This window comes from Callithrix jacchus, chromosome 9 (assembly GCF_049354715.1).
Source record: "Callithrix jacchus isolate 240 chromosome 9, calJac240_pri, whole genome shotgun sequence".
NCBI lineage: Eukaryota > Metazoa > Chordata > Mammalia > Primates > Cebidae > Callithrix > Callithrix jacchus.
Genome location: NC_133510.1, coordinates 19,563,218 through 19,589,574, shown reverse-complemented (window position 1 = coordinate 19,589,574; position 26,357 = coordinate 19,563,218). Strand labels below are relative to the sequence as shown.

The window sequence follows — 26,357 nt, the reverse complement described above, 5'->3', positions numbered from 1 at the left end:
CTCAGGGGTTCTAAGCATGCAGTTTCTGGAGAAGTGGGACCGAGTCTACTGCTGCTGCTGTTTCTTTCTTATGTCTCTGTTCTCCTCATCTTCCTGCCCACCCCTCCCACCTTGCCATTCTTCTATTAATGTTTCCCTTTTTCATCCATAGTAATGCCACTACCCATTTTTATGCCTTTGATTTGTTGGGGAAGCTCCTGGATTTGACTAGCAGCTACCTCATGGTATTGCATAACGTGTTCCTCTATCCCCCGTATTTCCAGTAAACCAGAAGTTAGACACAGGGGACTCAATTATATTCAAGGTCAATATAATTGCAGTGGGGAGGCAAGAATACCTGATCAAGGGTGCCGTGCACATCACACCCAGAGGCACGCAATGACTTGGCTTTCCCACTTCCAAAGACAAGACTGATTATGGGTTCAGATGAAGTCAATCTATTTCTGCATCATGAAGTTTACCCCTTCAACAATTTAGTTTATAGTGTTAATATTTATAGGTGTTGTATAAGATTTAGTATGTTGTTAGGAGTTTCAAAATTGTGACTTTTCTCTCCTTCTGTCATACTTATTGCATTTATTAACTGGAATTCTTCCACAAGAAGGAACTGTCTCCTAACTGCTTCCAGTTATCCTGAAATAAAATTAATGTAGATAAAGCTGAATAAGTGCTTGACTTTTTTCTTTCCCAGTTTTCAGAGCTGTGAGCTGATGCCCCAGCAACTATCAAGGACAGCCAAAGAGATTTTTTTGTTTTTTTTTTTAGCATCATTATGAACTCATGGATGCTTACGTATTTGATGTGTGTTGATTCATTGTAAACTTTATTTATTTATTTTTTTGATATTCGAGTTGTCCTCCCTGGAGCAAATGAGGGCTCCTTGAAGTCAGCTCTGCAGCCTGTTGGCATGGCCGCATTAGTCTTTCACAGCTTTCTAGCTTTCTTAAACAGTAAGGGCTTGCCAGGCTCACCCTCGGCATTTCCTGCCCTAGTCCTTGGGTCTGCCATTGTGACAAAAGTCCCTCTACTTTTCAGTAGAAGTGGTGTTTAGGCAGTATTATCTGGGGGCCGGGAACATTTATGGCTCTTGGATTGCCATTGCCTTCAGACCTTCTTGGTGAACAGAGCTTAGAAATGCATACATTAAGGGAGGATAAAGACTTGGAAGTTCGTATTTCCAATTCAAATTTAATTACAGGGCTTCCCTTCTTTGATTTTTTTGCTTGTATCACTTCTCTTCTAAGCTGAAAGTTCTGGTTTCCTACATGATTAACTAATTACTTGCTTTCTCTTACAATATACCTGTAATAGTTTCAAAAATAATAGTGTTAATATTACTACCAGTACTTTATGAATACTGAGAGTTGTTTACAATTTCCTTTCAGTTTGTCTTGTCATAAAACCTCAGTGGGGAATATATAGTGTAAATACTAGGTTTTGAAGTCATTTGAAATAATTATTTTCCCTGTATGATTGTGCCACTAACTTGATACCTAGTTAATGAGATATTTCAATTTGTTTTCCATTTTTAGGTATTTCTTCTTACTTCTTTTAAATTCTCGGGGGCAGAATTATATCTCTGCAGGTTTCACCCCTAAGCTCAGATGATGCTCTCACCTCAGATCCTGAGTAGCTGGGACTACAGGCGTGTGCCACCACATTGGGCTAATTTTTGCATTTTTTTGTAGAGACAAGGTTTCATCCTGTTGCCCAGGCTGGTCTGGAATGCCTGAGCTCAAGCAATCTGCCTGCTTCAGCCTCCCAGAGTGCTGGGATTGTAGGCCTGAGCCACCGTGCCCAGCCATTATCATTTTTATTAGTGTTTTTTCTTTTTGAAATATAACTGAATTTTATAAATGTACGTTTTTTTCCCATTTCTCATAGAAAGGAAGTATATTATGAATTATATTTTAAACCGTTCTTTCCTCATTTAACAATATTTGATGGAGATTATTCTATATTGGTGTGTAGAGATCGGCCTCAGTCTTTCTTACAGCTGCGTAGTACTCCAGTGCATGGCAGCACCGTAGTTTCTTTCGACAAGTCCCCTATTGGTGGACATTTGAGTAGCGTCAGCCTTTTGCTGTTACTAATTACAAACAGTCATATGCAACTGTCATTTTGTGGTCTTGCCAGTGTGTCTTTGGGATAGATTCCTAGAAGTGAGATTCTGGGTCAAATGGTAAATACACATTTACTTTTGCCAAGTATTGCTGAACAATTCTTCTCTATGGGGATGGTAACACTTTCCTGCAGGCCCTTTAATAGAATGAGGGGTCTCATTCAATAAGTTCATTATACAGAAACTAGAAGACTGAGAAGATACATGATAATGGTTTCAAAATGTTTGAATTGCTACTATGACATTCGCAGGGTGGAGACCTATTTTGCATAGCTTTGGAGAGAATACTTGGGATTAATTTCAAAACTGACATTAAGTCCCCTGATCAAGCAGCTTCCTTAGCTCCTCGTTCTAACCAAACGATGTCCGAGCACTGTCTGTGGTGTACATCCCAGACTTTCCACATTTCCCTTTCTTTCTTTCTTTTTTTTTTTTTTTGAGATGGAGTTTCGCTGTTGTTACCCAGGCTGGAGTGCAATGGCACGATCTCGGCTCACCACAACCTCTGCCTTCTGGGTTCAAGCAATTCTCCTGCCTCAGCCTCCCGAGTAGCTGGGACTATAGGCGCGCACCACCATGCCCAGCTAATTTTTGTATTTTTAGTAGAGATGGGGTTTCACCTTGTTGACCAGGATGGTCTCGATCTCTTGACCTCGTGATCCACCCGCCTCGGCCTCCCAAAGTGCTGGGATTATAGGCATGAGCCACCGCGCCCAGCCGTCCACATTTCCTTTTCAACCAATGTTTGTAATCTCTTCTCCCACATCTCTCCTAGAGCCTATGGTTCTTCCAAATAGGACCCCTCGTCTCCCAGACGTAGCCCATGCTCTGTGTCCCAGAGTCTTTGCTCGTTATGTTCCTAGTCATTTGTGGGCAGGGGGGCACACATTCATAGCCCCTGCCCAATTTGCTCCTAAGTGAGCAGAGGGCTAGATGAAGAGGGGCTCCAAGTTCAAGGACATAACTGGGTCTGGGAATCTGGGTGCAGCTTCTTTGTGACGTAGGAAGGAGTAAAGTGCAGTTAAGGCAGGGATGAAGCAAGACCAACGCAGCCAGTGTGTTGTGTTCCAGTCTGCGGACCAAGAAGACCTCACAAGGGGCCACTCCAGAGTAGACTGGGGATGGCTTTTCTAAGGCTGGTGGGGAGGGAAGGGAAGAGGATGAAATCTGCTCCATAAGCAGCCCTGCATGTGGGCAGAGACCACATTTGGTTTTATTAATGCCACCTTCTCAGCACCTAGGGCGGCTTCCATGTAGCAGGTGCTAACTGACCGCTTGTTTCGATGAACCGAGTGAGTTCACTCATGAAAACTTATGTCTACAGGTGTGTGTTCACCGAGGCACCATCTACCCTGTGGGCCAGTTCTGGGAGGAGGGCTGCGATGTGTGCACCTGCACCGACATGGAGGATGCCGTGATGGGCCTCCGCGTGGCCCAGTGCTCCCAGAAGCCCTGTGAGGACAGTTGTCGGTCGGTGAGTGGGGCAGAGGGGCTGGGCAGAGCCATCAGGGCAGGAAAGTAGAGGAGGGCATCTCAGGAAGGGTAAGAAAGGTTCTTTAGTGACCTCTGGTTCAAGGCCAGGGATGAGGAAGAAGGAGGGGGCTAGGTCTGGACAAGAAGAAAATGCATGAGCAAAGGGTTTCTTTGTCATCCTTCTGTGGTTCAGGCCTTGGCTAACGGTCATGTCTGTTGTACGGCCTTATTCTAAAGGACTGGCAGAGTACGTTTGAGCAGAGACATGGAGAAGACTAAATGCCTAGAAAAGAGGACTTGATTTTTTTCCTTTTTCTTCCACTCTCGTGTTTCACCTTCGCCTGTTCCTCCAACGAATGTATGCTCTGAATTTCCTGGGATTGTCCTGGTTTCAGCGCGCTCTGGTGTTTCCATATAGAGTGTTGATTTTCAGGCTGTGTTTATAATCTGAGATGTGGGAAACATCATCCGTGTTCCCCAAATCCGGTTTGTGGTGGCTGCCCCTGAGGCTCCTGTGTGTGCTGGAGCGCCCTATTCTTGCACGTTTAAGACCGATCAGACCCGAGAAAAAGGTAGCAACAGTCTGCAGGGAGGATTGTGGGTCAAATTCTGTTTGCTGGTTTAAGGCGATTGTGATAACTACATTATTATCAGCAGAGAATGACGTTAGGAGAAGAGGTGCCAGGGCAGGCAAGCACTTATATCTTGTGGTTGCTTTTGCAAATATCAACGGGGGTGAAGACAGAGCTCCTGATGGTGTTTTGGAGGTGAATGGTTTGATGACAGAGGAGGGCCTGGGGGCAAATCCAGAAAGGAGAGAGTCCAGGCCCTTCACCTGCTGTTCTACCTGCATTTGGGTACTGAGAGTGAGAAGAGTTGCTCAGTACCTTTGGGAGAGGATGCTGCTGTGGTATCCGGGTGCTCCTTTGGAAAACGCTAAGTTTTGGAAAAGCTTTGGTTTTCATCTCCTCTCACAGGCCACCTGAGGCCAGGGAAATAACTTGCTGTCAAATAGGGAGAGTGCTGTTTAGAGTTCATTTTTAGAAAATTGACACCCAATATATTTCATGTTTCAATGGGGAGTTTTGCTCACAAAGAATAGAACCCATTCGGGCTAGCTACAATAAAAGGGGATTTGAAGAAAAGACACAGGAGTATCTCTCAGACATGAAATGCAGGATTTGTAGATGGGCACCGCAGTCCTACAGCGTTTCTCTCCATTTGTCCTAAGAGCCGGTATTTCCGTCCATCCGCTCCAGCTCCTCGCTGCGGGCCAGCCTTCCTCTATGCACAAGTTTGCTTTCTCATACATTTCGTTTGCACACAGCTTTGTCAGGTTTCACTTCAACTGTGGCTTTTCAGATCCACAGTTCATCCCTGTCCAATCTATCTTAGTCTTTGTGTTGCATGGATCCGCTTCAAGAGGAAAGTTGACAGGCCCAGCTCAGCCCTTGGATCAGGTCCACTGTCCAGTTCACGCTTTGGTCCAGTCACCTACTGGGGGAACTTCAGGTCTTGGGGTGTAATGCTAGTTGTGTAGAGGCAGTGAAGCTCAGGGCAGTTTCAAAAAGACGATGAGTACGGAGGTCATGGCGGGAGTGGAGGAGGAAACGTGCCTAGAACTCTTGACCATGTGATTGCTCTAGGGAAACTTAGACGGAAATTTGGAGGCATGGCTAAGGGTGTCTGAGTGTGAGAAGCTAGTGGGGCTGGAACAGGCATCTGGCCTGGGAGCCATCCGTAATATTGACACTGTTTGTACATGGTCAGAGGCAAGAGGAAACAAAAATACTATGCAAATCTCCATCACTCAGCCTTCTAGAGAGGTGTGCGACAGTGACTGACAGATCCCTAAAGGTATTAATTACTCTCTTCTGTGTTCTTTGAGCCTTTGTTTCTGATGCCCCTGAGACCTTGTTTCCTCGTTTCTCTCTTTAATGGCATTTGTATGTTCTGCTGTATCGTGGAGGGTGTGTAGCTTGAGTTTGTTCTGCTGTATTGTGAAGGGTGTGTAGCTTGTGTATGTTCTGCTGTATCGTGGAGGGTGTGTAGCTTGTGTATGTTCTGCTGTATCGTGGAGGGTGTGTAGCTTGTGTATGTTCTGCCGTATCGTGGAGGGTGTGTAGCTTGAGTATGTTCTGCCGTATCGTGGAGGGTGTGTAGCTTGAGTATGTTCTGCCGTATCGTGGAGGGTGTGTAGCTTGTGTATGTTCTGCCGTATCGTGGAGGGTGTGTAGCTTGTGTATGTTCTGCCGTATCGTGGAGGGTGTGTAGCTTGTGTATGTTCTGTATCGTGGAGGGTGTGTAGCTTGTGTATGTTCTGCCGTATCGTGGAGGGTGTGTAGCTTGTGTATGTTCTGTATCGTGGAGGGTGTGTAGCTTGTGTATGTTCTGCCGTATCGTGGAGGGTGTGTAGCTTGTGTATGTTCTGTATCGTGGAGGGTGTGTAGCTTGTGTATGTTCTGCTGTATCGTGGAGGGTGTGTAGCTTGTGTATGTTCCACTGTATCGTGGAGGGTGTGTAGCTTGTGTATGTTCTGCTGTATCGTGGAGGGTGTGTAGCTTGTGTATGTTCCGCTGTATCGTGGAGGGTGTGTAGCTTGACTCATCCTAATTTGTTGTCTCCTCCATGGTATCTAGAATCTTGGCTGGTGAAAGGCTGGAGAGAGCTCAGTGCACACTGGGAGGTGGGCAGGGATGTCAGGAGGTCTCGTGGAGACTGGGAGGGGTTGAGCCAAGTCTCGGGAGTGTTGAGCCCTTCCAGAGAGAGGCACATGTATTGTGTGCATCTTCAGATTTAACTCTGCTTGGGAGTGTACACGGGGAGCAGAGCCGGCTGTTGTCCACACTCGTCCCGAACAGCTGTGGTTACTCCTCAAGAATGCAGCTCCACGATGGAGCTTAGTCCTGGGTTCTTTTCTCTTGGCTCCTGGGACAAACACACTGTCACTGCTTTGACTGTTCTTTGTGTAGACTTTTCAGAGGAGGGTTTCAGTCCATGTTCCTGATGCTTTGGCCAGATTGGAGGACCTTTTAGAGACAAGATGGGCTGACAAACTCCCAGGATGCTGCTCTCCCTGGCATGCTTTCTGGGGAGGCTTTGTCTGTTGCTCTGTCATCTCACTTTTCTTTTGTAAAGAACACCATACCCTATAAGTTACTAGGTAAATGTCAAGTAACCTCTTGGGGAAGCAACTCTGCACATTGATGAGCAGTATTGGAATCAAGTGTTCATGTCGTATGGGAGGCTAGCCCTGTGAGAGCAGAGACTGGATCCCAGTCATCCTGAATGTTCTCTCCGGTCAGTGAAGGGCCCTAGAGTTGGCCACGATAAGGGCCAGGTTAGTAAGCTGCTGCTAGGTGAACTCTGGGCTGTCTTCAACACTCCCAGGGACTGGATCACATTCTCTCTCAAAGTGCGATCTTTCGGGGGCAGAATTATATCTCTGCAGCTGACATAAGACTTTGTTTAGTGACCCAGCGTTTGCTGCTTCTTGACATGGTGCTGAGGCTGGTTGGCAACAGAGATGAAAATGTCCAGAGCAGCCGTCTCTCAGCAGAACCCCAGGTCTCAGTATGCAGGAGGCGTAGGGAAGAGCCCCTGCATCTTTGCTGCTGGCCTGTCCTTACTCTGTTTTTCTCTGCTTCTCCAGGGCTTCACTTATGTTCTGCACGAAGGCGAGTGCTGTGGAAGGTGTCTGCCATCTGCCTGTGAGGTGGTGACGGGCTCACGTCGGGGGGACTCCCAGTCTTCCTGGAAGAGTGTAGGTCCAGGCCCTGGGGAGGGGGAGGAGGGCAGACTGGGGCCACTCCAGGGACCAGCATTCATCTTGGTTTCATCTCATTCCCTGCCCTTTGCTCTCCCCATAGGGCGTTTTACCCAGCTGTTGGTGTTATCCAGATGCCAGCTGGGATGACCCTTCCCCTTAGGAACTAGTTAAGACTACCTCAGGCTTCCCATTTTGTAGATTTTGGGAGAAGCCCAGGGCCCTCCCAGGGGGATTCATGCTCTCTCATTCACCCGTGGATCTGAGGTGCTGTGTCACCTGAGTGGTTGGTTTTGGGATGGCCTCACCATCCCTCCAAAGTGCCAGAGGCTGCAAGTACTGCTCTGGACCACACTGAGAGTGGACCAGGCAGAGTCCCCAGACATTTTCACTGATTTCCATTGAAACCTCCCTGGTGGTTTTAGGGAGGTGGAAAACTTTAGACCCAGAAAAGGAAACAATATTTCTGTTCTCACAGTCCCTCAGCTATTTCTGAAGGTCTGGTTGGGGCATGTTGCCAGCCCCCCATCACCCCACTCTCGTCCTCTCCTGCTTGGCCCACCACCCCTGCCAATCCCTTCTTCTAACAGAGCAGTTGAACTGTCCCCTGTGTGCCGCCAGCTGCTCTTAGACTCTGACACTCACCAGGCCATTTTCTTAAACACAGAGGATTCCATCTTTTGGGATTTTAGTCCAATGCTAGGAGAACCACAGTCCTTTCAGTCTGGTCAGAAGGATAAGGTGGGTAGTGCCAAGTCCTGGCAGCCTTGGGAGTTGGGAAGAGGTGAGCTACCCATATGGGCCTTCCCTCTGTCTCCCCCAGCAAGGCCAATGCGCTTCCTTTAGACAGCCAAGGGTCTGCTGTCTTGTCCTGAGCCTTTCCCATCTCCTACCCAGGCCTATTGCCTTCCTCTTCCCCAGTGATAACAGAATGAATGACTCACTGGGCTTTTCCAGGTGGGTTTCCACCTGCCCCTCTAGTCAGAGTTGCCTGTGGGTTCCCTTCCTTGTGTTTCTCCCACCCCACCTTTTAGTGCTTCTGCCCCCATGTGCCAGGGCCAAGGTCCAGCTCAGATCAGAGGCTGCCCCATCCTGGTGGGGCTGAGAGGCAGTCCCTTTGCACTCAGTATCCCTGCCCCTTTCCCCATCTCTCATCTCCCTTCAAGACTCACCCTGCCCTGCCCCTCATCAGTGTTGGCAAAGCATAAGGTGATCTGGGCTTCTCTCCTCTGCCTCGAGACTCTGTCTTACCCAAAAGACTTGGGTGTTGGCAATGGTCTTGCTGCTGAACTATGTCAGGGGTCAGCGGGGGTGGTGGCAATGGGTCCTCTTAATGGGCCCATGGCCAAGGCTCAGTGAGTGAGTAATCAGAGGAGGGAGAGGTGTGGAGGGTGGGATCGGGCCTGCAGCGAGAAGGTTTGGCAGCAGGGAGTCAGAAGTGGGAGGTGAAGAGAATGTCTGCAAGCGTTGGGCATTTTCTGTACCTCATCTGGAAGGAGAAGAAATAAGCAGGTGCCAAGAGAAGTGGGTTCGGGCCTGAGGTGGCGGCAGAGTGCTCCTAGTTACATATCTGGTGTTGGCCAACACAGAGGGCACTTGGAGAGACATTTTCCAGGGGAGATCCCCTGGCGACTTTTCTGAAGCATGGTCTTGGGTCCTTTCAGTGCTTTTTGCCCATGGTGACAACCCTGAGGTCAGGCTACCCACATGCAGCCCCAGACTCTTCATGGAAGATTGCAGGGCTGTAGGGGTCTTGGGCCAGCCTTGCCAGGCTTCTGCCAGCTCCGTCTCCCCCTATCATGGGAAGTGGCACCAGGCTGGGAAGGGGGTTGAGCTTTCCCTCTGTACCTTCCTGTGATGGCCCATGCTACTGCTTCTCGGTCAGAGTGTCTGAGCTCAGCTCAAATTAATGCTGAGAAAGGGAGGGCGAGTCCCCTGGCTGCCCAGGGTGCCTGCCTGGGTGCAAACTCAGTCAGGTGATTTTGACCCAGACTCTTTGATTGGCGCCCAGCCGGATGAGCCCCGTTCATCCCCTCGGTGGGCCCTACTCTGTGGTAGGGCTTACATGTTAAGCCATGCCCCACATCCAGGGTCCAAACCAACTCTCTAAGAGAAGAGCACGTTCCCATGGGGCCCCTGGGCCCCAGCCCTGCCCCAGCCTTCTGGACTAACTCTGGTGCTCTGCAGGTCGGCTCCCGCTGGGCCTCCCTGGAGAACCCCTGCCTCATCAATGAGTGTGTCCGAGTGAAGGAGGAGGTCTTCGTGCAGCAAAGGAACGTCTCCTGCCCCCAGCTGGAGGTCCCTTTCTGCCCCCCGGGCTTCCAGCTGAGCTGTAAGACCTCGGAATGCTGCCCCCGCTGTCGCTGTGGTAAGGCAGGCAGGCCGGGTGGGACTGGGCTCCACCTTTATGCCTCTCCTTCTACCTTTGGCTCCTGAATTCCTTGCCTTTTTAGCGACTTAGGGAAATGGATAGGACCGAAATCTTCCCATCTCCTCCTAATGCTTTTATGAGAAAGCAAACAAAATGAGAAAACCGTGGGAATTTCCTGAAGGTCACTGCATGGCAGGACTGGGATTTGACCCTAGGCTCCTCTGATTTGGAGACCACCTTTGTATGCTGTGACGGCTCACCTATGGGAAGGCGTTCAACTTGCCACCCCGACCCTGTCAGCAAACGAACGGCAACAACAAAAAAAACCAGTTCTCCCTGCCATCCTGCTCTGAATTTTATTTATTTATTTATCTATTCAAAGCGGATTCTCATTCTGGAGTGGGTGGCACTATCTCTGAATAAGCTCGAGTGCAGTAGTGCGATTTTGGCTCACTACAATCTCTGCCTCCTGGGTTCAAGCGATTTTCCTGCCTCAGCCTCCGCAGTAGCTGGGATTACAGGCATGTGCCACTATGCCTGGCTAACTTTTGTATTTCTAGTAGAGATGGGGTTTCGCTGTGTTGGCCAGGCTGGTCTCAAACCCCTGACCTCAAGTGATCTGTCCACGTTGACCTCCCAAAGTGCTGGGTTTACAGGCTTGAGCCACTGTGCCCAGTCACTGAATTCTTGAAACTGAAAATTTTACGAGTAGCATTTCATTCTTTCATAAACCCAAACATCCTCCCATTCATCCCATCCCTTAAATGTAAATTCACATAAGCAAGAACTGTTGCTTGGAGAACGTATGGAGCTCTTCTCACTGTGGGCTGCGTGGGGAAGGGAGGCTGCCGTGGGCTCCAGCAGTAGGACCCCCGGCACTGGGGTGTGGGGTGGGAGAAAGGGCCAGCAGATACAGGAGGGAGGCCCAGACAGGGAGAGGAGCCCCAGAGAGAGCAGCCACTTGCCATTCTCACCAGGGCGTGTTCTGCCCACGCTTACTCTGCACTTCTCTCTCCCCCAGAGCCCATGGAGGCCTGCATGCTCAATGGCACAATCATCGGGGTGAGCTGCTGCCCTCTTCTCCAGAGCAAATGGTGGGGACAGGGAAGGGGGTGCTGCGGGAAGGGTAGCAGGCCAGTCATTTTAAAGCAGAAATGAAAGAAACCGGGGAGACCTAACCTGTTTCCCACTGCCTGCAGGACATCCCTGGCACCCTGGAGCCCAGGCTAGGACCATCTTTCCAGTTCTCCAGGCCTGTCTCATACTCACTTCCTGGTCCCCACCTCAGGCTCCTGGGCGTTTCTTCTGTGCACAGAGAAGTGCTCTGAGGTCATTGTGCACATTTCAGTCTGTCCCCTCCACCACTGCCTGGTCTGCGTCTTTGGCGTGGAAGTTCTCACTCTTACCATCTCAGTACTGGAGATGGGAGGACAGGAAGGCAGTGGGCCACAGAGACAGGAGGAGCCGCAGTGATGGCTCATGGGAGCTGTGGGTGGGTGGGCAGGAGATGACTTATGGGAATGAGATGGGGATGTGGGTCAGGGGATGCTGGGGCAGCCTGACCCTCATGCCTCTGGTTCCAGCCCGGGAAGAGTGTGATGGTGGATGTGTGCACGGCCTGCCACTGCATCGTGGAGGCGGGGGCCGCCTCTGGATTCCAGCTGGAGTGCAGGAAGACCACTTGCAAGCCCTGCCCCCTGGTAAGACAGGCTTGATGGGGACCGAGGGCATGGACTGGGACCCGGGTGGTGGGACCTCACTGGGGTCTTTAAATAAATAAATATTTCATAATTTCCAGATTATAAATAATATTTGACAATAATAAAGAGGAGACTAAAAGTCACCCACCCAAATCGCATGCCTCAGAAATAATTACAATTTTCGTTTTATAAGTTGTAAAGAGTTTTTCTTCCTGAGTTTTCAACATAAACACAATTTTCTTCCTGAGTTTTCAACATGAACACATGATTTGCCAGGCCTATGATACTGTTTACAGTTCTGTATCCCTTTGTATATATCTTAAGAAACATCACTACCAATCTTTGAAAATATTAAAAATTAGTCAACAAATATTTATCAGACAACTCCTATGTGTAAGGCTTGCACAGTATTCCTTTGGATGGATGTGCCTCATGTATACAACTGAACTATTATGATGGGACATTTAGGTGGTTTCAAATATTTCACCCTGTTTTTGCCAGGCCGTGCTGATGATGCTTGTTCTGAATACTTCCTCCAGGTGGTTCTGAGAGGTGGACTCAACGTGTCTAGTTTGGGAGATGAAACTGGCATTCCATGGTTTCAGTTGTGACTTTTAGTCCCACCTCACTGGGAAGTTTTGAGCCCCATGGAGGGAGGGCAGGGCCTGCAGCTCAGGAGGGGGTCTTGGCCTCTTCCTCAAGCCCCCTTCTGTATGTGGGGCTTCTGCTGTTTTAGAAAATGCCGTTGATCAGGGAGTTTCTTGTGAGCTAGATGCATGAACTATGATGACGGCTTTCAGAGGTTACAGGGAAGTGCTTGTCTCTCTCAGCTCTGTGAGGCCGTGGGGGGCTCCAGCAAGGTGGGGGAGGAGCCCCTTATAATCAGGCAGCACGGTGGCCAGAGGGGAGGGGTGGGGGCCAGGAGGTCGTGCAGGTACGTTTTACACTGTTGAGGACAAGGGACAGGTGTTCTGTGTCTGTGTTCTTCATGGCACTTAGAGGTATGCTCAAAGTACAGGCTTAGTAACTGATGTATGGAGTGGATGGGTCTGCAGGAGACACAGCTGTTCCTGAGAGAATGGTTCAGAGAGAGCGTTTCTTAATTAGGAAGAAGCTAAGTACGTGTTTTTGCTTTTGCTTATTTTTTTTAAATCCCAGTTGATGTTTTAGGGTTTGGGCTCAGTTGTGTGCACGGGTGTGTGCTTGTGAGTATTGTGTAACAGCCCTCCTAGAACAGATCTGCACTTCCATGTGGAATGAAACAATGCTGCCTGGAGTTGTGTGGCTTCCCTTTTTCATGGCATGTCCCTCCAAGTCCGGTCAAGGCAGCCAGGAGACAGTGGGAGGCCCACCCCAATACCGGCCTGGGGAGGACCAGCCCCCTCACTTCCTGCGGCGCCCTCTGGTGTTCAGAGGGAGCCACAGCCGCTTCCTCCGTGTCTGGAGAAATCCAGTTTTAGAATTCAGTCCCAGGTGTAGGTTTCCAAATATTCAAAAATCCATGGCCCAATTTGGCTTGTGTCTTCTTCTTTTCCTTCAAAATTCTGGTATCTCCCCAGGGGAGTGCAGCTGCCTCCTCTCTCTTGAGATCCCTTAGATTCACCCCGCCTCTATGCATCTCTCAGGACTTGCTGAAGTCAGCCTCTGCTGATTCCGTTCTAGCTCAGCATCCTCTGCTGGTCTTAGTACCTCCTCTGCCATAAAGGGTCTCTGGGACACCTCCTGGGGGCAGGGGTAGGTGTAATGAATTAAGTCCAGGTAGGTCAGCTTGAACTGCCCACATCTGGCTGAAGTGCCAGCAGTGCCGGAGATATGAGTCTTCTGTTGCCTCCCAGGGGAGACAATGCTCCTACTAAAGTGCTTCCGCACAAGTGGTTTGTGCTGATGAGATAAGGCTTGACAGCTGACCCCTCCAGGAGAGCATGAGGCGGAGAGGCCACCCTGCGGTGGAACCCTGGAAAGGCGTCCCGGAGGAGGGTGACCCTGAGCGGACCTACAGCAATGAATGGGTTAATGTCGAATAGACCTTCCAGGGAAGGGCATGGTGAATGAATGAGGGACAGCCAGAAGCCAGGACGAAAAGGGAAGGCGGGGGGGGGGGGGGGGGGGGGGGGGCTGTGAACAGCCGATGCAATGCATGGAAAGGGGCCATGTGGGGTGTGCAAGGCAGTTTTAGGAGGACCACCGGGTGAGGAAGGCAGGACTAATTGGCTGCTCAGCCCTAAACAAGTGGACTCCGGGACTGACTGGGAACTTGGCTCAACAGGAGGAGGAAGGGGCTGCTCCTGAGAAGGATGTTTCTTGCAGTGATCGAATGTTCTGGGGAAAACCCAGACGGCAGCTCTGCCCTCTCCATGCGCAGAGGCCTGTGGAACACATACCCCCAGCCAGCAGCACCCAGGAAATCCAGCAGTGCCCAAGCAAGTCTTGTTCATCGTGTGCAGCCGTGGTCTGGCCCTGCCGGGCAGCAGAAGTGCGGCAGGGCGGGCCGTTTCCTCCATTCACTTCCATGCTCTCTCCTCGCCAACCTTGCCTCTTCCAAGCCCCTGCCACACCCTTAACACCATTGCCACCTTCTGTTTTTTTTTTCTGCCTCCATTCCCTTTTCTTCTAAATCTTTATTCTCCTGTAAACAGCTCTCCACCTTTCCTTTTCTTGGCTTAACTTTGCCCTCTGCCTCCTGCTGTGTGAATTTTGCCTCCCTGACTGCTCTGTCCTCACTGGCTTTCCTTCCTGCCTGCTCCCTGAAGACATGTCAAATTCATGGCTTGATTTATGAGGGCAAATGGTTTAATCTCTGAGCAAGCTTACTGACTCCTAACCTTGATCTTGGGACAGGTTGTCTGTCTGGGTGCTCCAGATTGACTTGATGATTCATAATAGAAAAGCCTCAGGACTAAAATGAATGGATCGCTGAATGGTAATCACTAAATGTGGCAAAATGAGAAAAAGAATGACAACAGAGTTGGTTTCTCACAGAACTAAATTTATTCTTTAAAAAATTCAGTGATTACGTGATTAAGTTTTTTTCTCTTTGTGAGGGGTACAAAGGTGGAATCGGTCAAAAGAACTTTACTTTTTTTTATTCTAAGGAAAGCAACACTGATAATAATTTTTGGGAATGATGAGACAGTGGATGGTAGCTTTTTGGTTTTTATTTTATTAAAATTGTTTAAAACACTCTTACTTTGCAAAATAAAAAGTTGCCAACCCCGTTTGTCTCCCAGTCCTGCTATCTTGAAGCTGCTTCTTTGTCTGATATAGATATAAGTAAATGGCTCTTACCTTCTGCCACTGTCGACAAGTCCCTAGCTGATCCCAGAAGTTCGAGGCTTCACTGAGCTGTGATCACACCACTTGCACTCCAGCCGGCGTGACAGAGTGAGACCTTGTCTCAAAAACAACACAACACAAAACAAACAAGAAAACAAGTTCTTAGCTGAGCTTCTCTCCTCTGTGAGTGGAGGAGAGCCAACCAGGGGCCAGATGCTGGGGATACAAGGAAAAGCAGAGACAGTTTGCGACTTACATGCTTCTCAGGGAGAAGTGTTTTCCAGCATTGTATGGGAGTTCCCGTGACTTCCTCACCCATGGTTGGTATTGTCAGGCTTTTTAAGTTTAGCCATTGTGGAAGTGATACCTGCTAGCGTTTTCTCCTTACTGCTTCTGTAATGTCAGAATCTTCTGGCATTTTAAATCTGTGTTTCTCTGTTGGCTAATGACGTAGAGCATCTTACATACTTACTGCCCATATCATCTTTTGTGACGTGTTTGTTCAAGCTTTTGGCCGTTTTTAAATTGGGTTGTTTGTGCTTTAATTATTGTTTATGAGGTTTTTTTTCTGTATTTTGGTACTAGTCCTTTATAAGGTATCTATTGTAGTATTTTCTTTCAGCTAATGGCTCAGATTTTATTTTTCTCACTTGTGTCTTTTGAAGATCAGAAGTTTAAATTTTGATAAAATTCAGTTTATAGGTTTTTTTTTTTCTTTCTTTCTTTTTTTTTTTGAGATGGAGTTTCGCTCTTGTTACCCAGGCTGGAGTGCAATGGCGCGATCTCGGCTCACCCCAACTGCCACCTCCTGAGTTCAGGCAATTCTCCTGCCTCAGCCTCCAGAGTAGCTGGGATTACAGGCACACGCCACCATGCCCAGCTAATTTGTTTGTATTTTTAGTAGAGACGGGGTTTCACCATGTTGACCAGGATGGTCTCGATCTCTTGACCTCGTGATCCACCTGCCTTGGCCTCCCAAAGTGCTGGGATTACAGGCGTGAGCCACTGCGCCCAGCTATAGTTGTTTTTCTTTTATGGTTAGTGCTTTTTATGCCCTATTTAAGAAATTTTTGTCCATTTTAAGGTCATGAAGATAGCTCCTATGTTTTCTTTTTGTGTTTAGTTCTATGATCCATGAAGAATTAAATTTTAAATATGGTATAAAGTAGGGGTCTTCCATATGGCAATCCAGTGGTTCCAGCACCATTTGTTGAAAGATGATCCCCTCCCTCATTGAATTATGCTGGTGCTTTAGTAAAAAATGAATTGCCTGTGTGTGTGGATCTATTGCTAGCCTCCTTTTTTCCGGTCCTTCAATCTGTCTATTTTTATAGTCATACCACTGTCATGTTTACTGTAATTTTATGGTTAGCCTTGAAATTACACAATTTAAGTTCTTCAACTTTGTTCTTTTTCAATATTGTTTTGGCTACTTTATGTCCTTTCAATTTCTCTATAAATTTAGGTCATCTTATTAATTTTTATTTAAAGAAAGTGTTTAAAGTGTGCTGTATTGTATTGAAAACATAGGTTTATTTGGAGATAAAGGATGTCGAGACAATGTTGAGTTTTTCAATCTGTGAACATTGTATGTCTCTTAAATTATTTAGGTCCTGCTCTCAGTCTGTGCTGCTGTAACACGACACTTGAGATTGTGTAACTAAGAACAGAAATTCATTTTTTCACAGTTCCGGGAGGTCCAAGATGAAGGTACCAGCAGATTTGACGTCTGATGATGGCCTGTTCCTCACAGGCAATGCTTTCTCGTGGCATCCACACGTGGCAGAAGGTGGAAAGGCAGAAGGCATAGGGCATTCCCTTTGACATTTTTTTTTTAATAACAGCACAAATTCCCTCATCAGAGTGGAACCCTCATGACTTAATCACTTAGGCCCCATCTCTTAATATTATCACTTGGAGTTTAAATCCCAACGTAGGAATTTCGGAGGGACACACACATTCACATCTTAGCAGTCTTCTTTAATTTTTCTTCGCAATGATTTTTTTCAATACTAAATTAACTTTAGCTCACTGTAGGTTTTTTTTACATTATGAAGTTTAAAAATTTTAAGAGCATTTTGATTCTCGTAATATCACTTAGCTTCAAACAGATACACATTGTACAGCTGTACGAAATATTTTTTCTTTATATCCTTATTTTAAAAACTTTTTCCTATTTTTAAAATTTTTAATTTTTTAACTGTATTTTTTTTTGAGACGGGGTCTCATTCTGTTACCGTGGCTGGAGTGCAGAGGCATTATCATAGCTCATTGCAGCTTAAATTCCTGAGATCCACTGATTCTTCTGCCTCAGCCTCCCGAACAGGTGGAACTATAGGCACTTTTTTTTAAATCTTTAAACTATTTTGTTAAAAATGAAAACTCAGCATGCACAATAGTCTAGGCCTGCCCATGGTTGTCCCATCAATATCAGTCTTCTCCCTCCACATCTTGTTCCACTGGGAAGTCTTCAGGGGAAGTAACACTCATGGAGGTTGTCTTCTGTGATAACAGTGCCTTCCTCTGGAATACGCTTGCAGCACCTACCTGAGGCTGTATTACACTTAACTTTTTTATATTTTTAATTAATAGGAATATCTCTAAAATATTGACAAACCAGTAACGTAGTCTTGTTATTATCAGGTACATACTTGAATGTTCTGTACTTTTGTGTGACTGGCAGCACAGTAGGTCTGTTTACCTGCGTCACCACAAACAGGTGAATGATGGGTTGTGCTATCAAGTCACTAGGCCATAGGAATTTTTCTGCTCCATTATTACTTTGTGGGACCATTGTCAGACCTGCAGTCTGCTGTTGACTGAAACATTGTTTTGTAACTCATGACTATACGTTATTAACCAGTTGACACTATTCCATTGGCCCCTGGGGCTCTGTATATATATATTTGCATCTTTGTTCCTCTCTTGCTTCTGTTTGGGCAATTTCTATTGATCTATCTTAAAATTCAAAATTCAAGGATCCTTTCTTTTCTTGTGTCCAGTCTGCAGTTAATCCAATCCAGTAAATTTTTGATTTAGAGTGTTGTGTTTTCTAGTTCTAGCATTTCCATTTGATTTTTTTCTAAAGTTTCCAGGTTGTTCCTACAATTCCCTGTCTCTTTTTCCATTATATCCATCATTTCCTCTAAACTCTTTAACATGTTTATTACAGTTATTTTAAGTTTCCTGCCTGCTTACTGCAATATCAGTTGTGTGTCTGTTTATATTGAGTGATGATTCTCTTGGTGTAGATAAAATTTTTCTATTTCTTTGCATGAAGTTTTTTTTTCTTTACTATGTATTAGACATTGGTGGAAGATATGTTGAAGAGACTCTTAATTCTGCTGTTTCTTTATAATAAAAGTTAAGTTTGGTTCTAGAAAATGGTTAGATTATTGGTGGTTCATTTTGAACTATAGAAGTCTTGATTTTAAACTACATTTAAGAGGGTTTATTTCAGCATTTTTCTTTTAGTCCTGAGACTTAGTCTTTACTCTGAAGGCGTGGCCCTATGAAATTCCAGTGGAAACCTAGGTGTTTACCTAGCCCCTCCAACTTGTTAGAATTCAAACTGCAAACTCTCCTGTGTGGTGTGTGGCAAATGAAACATCAGCTCAGGTCTTTGAGCTTTCTAGCTGCTGTTCTGTCTCTGGGCTCCTTGTAGCTCTAATATAGGGTCTAATTAAGGGATCAACCAAAGAGTTCAGAGGAGTTTATATGCAGATTTGGGGGCTTCTTCTTTCTGACTTCCTCTTTTCTGATGTTTTTCCCTTCAGTTTCCAGCTGTTCTAGCAGTTCCAAGCTCTGCCTGCTGAGTTCTCAGGCAAATACAACTACAGTTTTCTGCTTGAGTTCTGCTGTCCAGTGGCATACAGACAGTCCTTGTGGGAAAAGCCATTTAAACTTGAATCTTGTCTATTACGATTCCGCGTTTCAGGGATCAAATAATCTATGCTTCATTTTTCCTTTTGGTCTTCTTCCGGTGCTTTTGAATAGTTGCTTTAAATATTTAGTTAATTGTTTATAATCATCATCTGCAGGAGAGTTAGTCCAATACAAGCCACTGTGTCATAACTAGAGCCAGACCTTCATCAGAAGTTTCTAAGCTGACAAGTGACAGGAGTAGACCTAGGCTTTAAGAAGGTCATTCTGGCAGATGTGTGATGACCTGTAGCAGGGGAGCAAGAAGGAAGATAGGAAGACAAAAGAAGACTATTACCAGAATCTCTGGTAGATAATGGTTGTGTAGACTTGATGATAAACGAGGAGACAGGTCATGACAAGCAATGGATGAGATTGAGATCCATTTTTGGCAAGATTTGGTGATAAGCAGGGAATGAGAAAAAGGGCGAAGTCAAGGATAACTCTCAGATTTCTTGTTTCAAAGACTGGGTGATAACACCATTTACCAAAATGGGGAATACCAGAGAAGGATGAGATTTAGCACAAAATCAAATTTCCTTTTGGATGCAAGTCTCAAGATGACAGTAAAATAATTGTCCAGGAAACAATTGAATTTGTAAGTCTGAAGCTCAGGGAAAAGGTCTAATTTAATAGTTCTGGCTGCCACAACTTGAGTGAGATGTGCATATGCAGAGGGAAGGAATACTACATAGGGGATTGAGAACTGACAAAAGCTGGTTGGAGTTGATGTTGACTTTCTGAATTCTAGGTGAACTACTGTATAGGAGAGGTAAGAGGCCAGCAAAGGAAGCTACTTATAATTGGGATGTTTAAGGGAGGTTAACTGCGGCTGCTTTTCCCCCCTCTGGATACAGGGTTACAAGGAAGAAAATAACCCAGGTGAATGCTGCGGGAGATGTTTGCCTACAGCTTGCACCATTCGGCTGAGAGGAGGGCAGATCATGACACTGAAGGTAGGGGCAAGCTGAACGCCGGGGCTCCCTCTCATGTCACCATCTTGCTTCCTTTTTCGGACATTTTTCTTCAAGAAAGAAGGACTAAGTTTGGTTCCGTATCAGCTTCTTTTTCCACTTCTTTCTGATTTTATAAAGAAAAGACAGATGACTTATTGCAGGCAAGGAATTTTCTCAATTATTTAGTTACTTTGTTGTTCTTCTTGACAAGAGCGTAATTGGTGTAGGGCCACATGATTTGGAGTTGGTTGGTCTTTAAGATTTTCTCTAGCCTTGGGAGTCTGTAAGACTGGACAGGCCATCAGGGTGAAACAAATTCTGAGCTATGAAGTGGGGACTAGCCGGAGGCGCTGGGAGGTAGTGCCCTTGGTTCATCTCTAGTTCACTTCCCGACTGGCCAGTTTGCTGTTGCTATATCTCAATCCTTTAAGCCTTTAACTGGTCAGAAGAGTCTACATATTGTCTACTTTAAGCAGCCCTGTTCATAGGATATAAGCTGTAAAACTGAGACTCCACTTCCGGTCTGTGTTCTGGGTGTGGGGCCTTTGCAATACCCGTCTCATTCTTGTATCATGGTTCTCCAGGTTGCTTCATCAGCACCGTGGGGTCAAGCTCATGGTTTAAGTGGCTTTGCGAACCAAACACTGTCCCTGACTTGACTCGACTCCTCTTTCCTTCCAGCGTGATGAGATGCTCCAGGATGGCTGTGATAGTCACTCCTGTAAGGTCAATGAGATAGGAGAGTACATCTGGGAGAAGAGGGTCGCAAGCTGCCCGCCCTTCGATGAACACGAGTGTCTGGCTGAGGGAGTGAGTACTCATCCTGCTTTCCTCTTTACTGTCTCAATCTCTAAGAACAAGATCCTTCTGAACAGCCTGGATCCTAGCTCCGGCATAATTTCCCAGTGTCCAAGGCAGATCTCTGGCTTACTTGAAGAATCAGTGGGCTTATAAAGCCAAAGCCTATGGAGAGATAAAATTCTCCACAATATAGGATGTTAAAAAAATATTTTCCTTGAGGGAGGCTGACTTTTGATTCTTAAATAGGAAGACGTGAGATCAAACTGATTTCCAGTCTCCCTGGGAATGATCATCCTGATGAGTCAATGGGAAGAGAATTCAGAGTAATCAAAATTGTTTCAGCCCGGTCAGGTAGGGAGGTCAAGCTGCTCACGTTTGTCATAGGAAAGCATAGTTTACATCTGGACACCTAAGCCCAGGGCTGTGAGTTCACAGCTAAAAATTGGCCCAGAGTGACCTAAAAGCTGTCCGCTCTGTACTGTTTGTGCCTAACCTGTGATTTTACTGTTTTCTTAGGGTAAAATTATGAAAACTCCAGGCACCTGCTGTAACAGATGTGAGTACATTATTATTATCTTGTCCGTTGAAGCCCATCGGAGCAAGTCTACCTGCTCTTCGCAGCTTGCTCCTTGAAGCCCATTAGAGCAAGCCCAGTGACTGTTCTTTGGAGTCAGCTGTACTCCAAAAACATATTTGTGACCACTGGTCAGTCATTATGTTCAGTCTTGCAGGGAGCAGCCTCCCCTTCCTGGATGTCATCAGACTGTCCTCTTGAGACCCTTTCAGATGCCCGTGGAGCACTCTCTTTCCTCCTGCAAACTCCCTCCTGTCTCTAGCTTCTTACCCACCTTTCCCCTCATAGGGTCTTTGATTGCACGTAGTCCTGTCCTGGGACAGCAAGTTCCCTCTCAAACCAAAGCTTCTTGAAGACAGGCACCTTGGATCTATGATCTTGGCGGAGTTGACTCTCAACACGTATCTGTTCATGAGTGCACTAAAGCTATCTCAAAGAGAAAGGGAAGCCACCAGCTGGCTAACAACGGCCCACGTGTGCTGTGGGGGCTGGCCGAAGCTTCTTCCCCCACTTCTTCACGCTGAGCTCCTCTTGACCTTGCAGTTGTGCCATACTGATCGGTTCTCATGGCTCACAGCAGCAGCTTCGGAGACGAGACACAAGTCTGCACATTAGACAGTGTTCTTCCCATACATGCTTGTGTTCATGAGCACAAATAACTTTCAGGATCCCAGTGCTAGTGCTGAATTTTCTGAATATAGAATTACTTTCCTGGACTAATATTTTTTTAGGCTAGATTTTATTATTATTTTTTTGTCCTGGGTTCACAGGTCCATGCTTATTTTCAGGTAGAGAAAGGAAGAGTGAAAACATGAAAACCCTCAGTCTTCAGTCGTTCCTTCTTTTCTTGATGGCTTACTGTGACGGCCCCTGCCATTGCTGTAACCAAATCTCAGATCGAGAAAACACTCTGAAAGCATGTCTTTCTATGATTCCCATTTGAAGGGTTTAAGAATGTGAAGTTAGAAAACCATCACAGGAGAAGAACTCTCTCTAGGCACACTGCATGTGGAATTTGGTTAAGGGACTGTTATCTTCAAAAGCACCACAAAGGGCCTTTGTTGGTCAATGTATTCAAGAGACTTTGAGATCCTTAATGAGGACAATAAGCCAGCCTCAGGGATTTAAATCCACAGCAATATAATATAGTTGACCTAAATATGTTTTTCTTACTCATCCTTTTAAGGGAATTGGCAGGCTTTCCCTTCACAATGAAATTACCTGGAAATTGGGGGGCAGATTAATATGTAGTTAGGGTTGATTTAGATTTGGAGTCCTTTAAGGACAGAAAACTCCCAGTGTTCAAGATTGGAATGGTAAGCTAGCATTAAATTTTTGAATTCCCAGTGGGCCAAGTAGAGATTCCAATCGGAATGCCACTAACTCCTGCGCGAAAGGAAACCCATGTCAGCATCCTGGAGTCAGCAGTACCAAAGAGAGGCCTTCACAGAGGTGCCTGGGGATCTCCTCGGTCCCCACAGAGGCAGGGCGTGCCCTTACATCACCGTGACTTTGCCTTCCTCCTACCCCAAGGGAGGGGTGAATACATAGTAATTATATTTATTGGCTACTTCATTGCCCATTAGTTTCTGAATGTAGTTACAAGCACAAGAGGGTGGCTTTAGCCGTTTTGGTTTTTAGAGTCTACAGTGATATAAAGGCAAGTCTTGCTCATTTTACATCACCATAACACAGTGAATTTAGGCTCTTCCTGCAATTAAAACTGTACCATTAAGTAAGTCCAGCAATAACTATATCTCTGCATATATGGGGCCAAGAACGGCTGATGTGAACCAGGATAACTGAATTCCCTCTCTGTGGCCAGCTTTGGTTATTTGGTTACTGTGAAAGGGACCTAGTTCCAGTCCAGTGAGGGCACTGGGGCTGAAGAGTGTCCTGTAGAACCCCAGCCAGTCCTCAAGTTTCACCTTTCACCTGTCCTCTAGGTGAGGTGCCCGAGTGCAAAGACATCACTGCCCGCCTGCAGTATGTCAAGGTGGGAAGCTGTAAGTCCGAAGTAGAGGTGGACATCCACTACTGCCAGGTAAGGGCTCTGCTTCAATAAGGCCTGGGTGGGGAGGGCTGAGCCTTCCCCATGCTTGGATACATCTCCTTAGTTACATTCTAGAAGGATCTGGAAAATTCACAGGGAGGAGAAGAGAAATAAACTGGAAGTATTTCTTTTTTAAAGTAAATGTCTTATTGAAGTAACTGGGAACTTTTGGCTCCAGAAAAAACAAAAATGGAGGAAAGACTCGACAAATCTTTTAAAGAGAATGGAGAGTTATTTATGCAAGATGGAGGCTACATTTCCTGAAGATCAATCAAACATATAAAAGTTCCCTGCATAAAACTGCATAATCAGGCATAAAACATTTTATGCATTAACATGCATAAAAATTGCAGCTGGAGGGATGTGGGTGTGATATTATTGCTGTAGAGTGGGGGACGTGTCAGATGTCCCTCTGACCTCCCTTTACAAATTGCCCAGCTGTCCTGAGTGCTTCTGGGTGAGATCAGACCTGCCTTGCTTGGAGGGGTTGGGGAGAAAGCAGGTGGCCCCAGAGCCCTGCCTAGGCTGGGACTTCCCACCATTGTGAACCCCTCATCTTCCTTTGCTTTCTTGCAGGGCAAATGTGCCAGCAAAGCCATATACTCCATTGACATCGAGGATGTGCAGGACCAGTGCTCCTGCTGCTCTCCGACACGGACGGAGCCCATGCGGGTGCCCCTGCACTGCACCAATGGCTCTGTTGTGTACCATGAGATTCTCAACGCCATGCAGTGCAAATGTTCTCCCAGGAAGTGCAGCAAGTGAGGCTGCTGCAGCTGCATGGGTCCCTGCTGCTGCCTGCCTTGGCCTGACAGGCCAGAGTGCTGCCAGTCCTCTGCCTGTTCTGCTCTTGTGCCCTTCTGGGCCCACAATAAAGGCTCAACTCTCATCTTGCAATAGGCTGCTGGTGCACTGTGTCTTAGGGCTGAGATGGCAACTGTGGGCAGGGGCTGAGTTCTGAGACGGGTTCTGAGGGAGGAAGCCCCTCAGGCCCCATCGCAAGCCTCAGTGTCAGTGCGAGATACTGCCAACCTCTGGGAAAAGGTGATGCCTTTGCCTCCAGGGGTGGGAAAGACATAGTGTTTGGTAGGCCTCTTCCAAAACTCAGCCCAAAGTAAAAGCGATTTTCCCAGGAACACTGGTTCTCTAATCTCTGAATGGAGGGGCTTCTGAGCATAGCAGAGGGTTGGTCCCTGAAGCCAGGCTCCTGCTGAGATAGATACTATTGTTGCCGTGTGGCTGGCAGTGTGGAGAAGGTGTCTGGCCAGGTGTGCAAGGATTTCTCTGAGTCCGTGGCTGATAGAGTTTCTGGTACCCATAGTGACCCCTTTGGGAGGGAGAGGCGCTGAAGACTGAGGGGGACCTGGAAACAGGGTGCTGGCAGGTGCAGCAGTGTGGTCCCCCAATTAAGCCTGAGGGTATGAGCCCCAGACTTGGAGGCAGACCTGGGCTCCACACATGGCCCTCGCTCAGCTGTGGGGCCTCAAACAAGCCCCTTAGTAGTTCTTAGACTCAGTTTCCTCCTTTGGAAAACAGGAATGTTAGTCTCACTCATAAGGGGGTGAAGATAATCAACCTCAGCCTAAAATAAGGCCTGTAAGTCCTTAGGTAACTGTGAATTGCTCTATAATCATGTAAGAAGTGGTGAGAATAACAGTGGGGAAATCAAGGCTTACAGTGGGAAGTAAGAGACTAATGTTAACAGCAGAGCATTAGGGATCTCCTTGGTCATGAAGGCTGGACCAGTTGGGTTTCTTTCAGGCTTTACGCTTGATGCCAAGGCCCTACGTACTCCAGACATCCTTAAGCGGAAGAAGAAGTGGTGTAGATAACACCAAACATCACTCTGTCCCCAGATCACTAACTGGTACTATCACCTGCAGTTAGAGATGGTCCTTCCTTAAAATTTATGGAAGAGTTTTCATGTTCATGCTGGCAAGATGGTGGGGACTCTTACTGGGGAGAATGTCCATGAGAAGGAAGGGGATGTCCTGGATTATAGGAATTTGATGAAGAATTGATTTTCATTCCAAATACTTTTGACACAGGAGAGACTCAGCTCATTGAAAGTACTGGATGATGGAGTCAAAAGGGACTTAGACATCATCTAGAGGCACCGTCCCGGGGAGGTAACACTTCTCTTGCTCTCTGGGGGTGGATGTAGCTTTCACAGTCTATGCCCTCAACCCTCCTTAACCCTCCCAGCGTCTCATGGGGGAGCTCTTATAAAACAGACCCCTGCTCCTGCCTCTGGCAGCCCCTCCTTCTGTTCTGGAGTCCCTTGTGCACCTACTCCCTGCCTCTTCTCCCTTTTGTCCTGCTTAACCTAGGGGAAGGTGAGGACGGCTGGTCTCCAGCTAGTGTGAAGGCAGGTGTGGGGTATCCGCCGTCAAGGGGCTTGTCCCCACTCTTGCCCCTGGGATAACCCCTGGACAGTGAATGACCCTTTGGGGCGGCGGGAAGGAGGCTTTGCTGGTGGGATTGGAAACTAATCAGTCAGACAGTTCATGAGATAATCCGGCTGAATTTTTACACTGGAAGCAGGTTGTGGGGCGTCGCCCGGGCCTGGGGGGAGCAGGCAGCGTTTACTGTCTCGCCCCTAAGCCCCCGCAGACCCGAGCTAGTCCTGGACTCAACCCGGCTGCGGGACTGCGCTCCTTTCTCGATGCCCGGCTCCCAGGGCCTGGGCGCCCAGAGCGCAGTGGGGAGAGCCGGGCTTAGGCTGCGCGGCGCCGGCGGCCGGGAGGGATGGGGGAGGAGAGGCGGCAGCCGGCGAGGGGCGGGCGCCGGGACGGAGCTGAGCCGCGGTGGAATTAGCCCCGCGGCGGCATAAGCCTGCCCAGAAGCGCGCGGCCGCCGGCCGGCGGGGTCTGCGTCCACACCATGGCCACTCCCGGGCCCCGCGGTGAGTTTCCTAGCTGGACCCTGGTCCTGGCATCCGACAGGTGGGAGGAGGGAGGGAGTGAAGGAGGTGGCATCGGAATTTCCACCCTTGGGGACTGGTGACCCCCAAGGGAGGCTGGGCGGGGTGGTGCGGGAAGTTGACCCTATTTTCCCAGGGTAGGGTCTCTGAGGGACGTCTATGTAATTTCCGAGACTTTTTTCTTTTCTTTTTTTTTTTTTTTAAATGAAGGAGAGGGAAGGTAGGACAATGGAGGTTTGGGGCGGCCGCTTCTCGGTCATTGGTTATTGATTTCCAATGCTGCCGTTTCTTGTTACAAGTCCTGGGGACTGTTAGCCTGGAGCATCTGAGGGTAAGTAAACAGCCAGGCAGAGTGGGCTGAACTCTGCAACAGTCCCCTGAAGACAGAGCAAATTTGACTTGGGCACCCCTGGAGTGGCCTGTC

At 47.4% G+C, this 26,357-nt stretch overlaps 2 protein-coding genes across 3 annotated transcripts in view; both read left to right on the top strand.

Moving 5' to 3' along the window:
• Positions 1-23,907, top strand: part of VWF (von Willebrand factor) — a 170,843-nt gene extending 146,936 nt beyond the window's left edge. For both annotated transcript variants that reach the window (XM_002752243.7, XM_009003456.5), the window contains exons 43-52: positions 3,447-3,596; positions 7,248-7,358; positions 9,549-9,729; positions 10,754-10,794; positions 11,316-11,432; positions 19,484-19,582; positions 20,264-20,392; positions 20,900-20,939; positions 22,904-23,001; positions 23,587-23,907. In XM_002752243.7, the coding sequence (XP_002752289.4) occupies positions 3,447-3,596; positions 7,248-7,358; positions 9,549-9,729; positions 10,754-10,794; positions 11,316-11,432; positions 19,484-19,582; positions 20,264-20,392; positions 20,900-20,939; positions 22,904-23,001; positions 23,587-23,775 (1,155 nt within the window). In that variant the 3' untranslated portion in view covers positions 23,776-23,907. The remainder of the gene's footprint in view (positions 1-3,446; positions 3,597-7,247; positions 7,359-9,548; positions 9,730-10,753; positions 10,795-11,315; positions 11,433-19,483; positions 19,583-20,263; positions 20,393-20,899; positions 20,940-22,903; positions 23,002-23,586) is intronic.
• A 1,944-nt stretch (positions 23,908-25,851) lies between these two features.
• Positions 25,852-26,357, top strand: part of ANO2 (anoctamin 2) — a 371,758-nt gene continuing 371,252 nt past the window's right edge. The window contains exon 1 of the mRNA XM_017975875.4: positions 25,852-25,915. Coding sequence (XP_017831364.4) covers positions 25,894-25,915 — 22 coding nt within the window. The 5' untranslated portion in view covers positions 25,852-25,893. The remainder of the gene's footprint in view (positions 25,916-26,357) is intronic.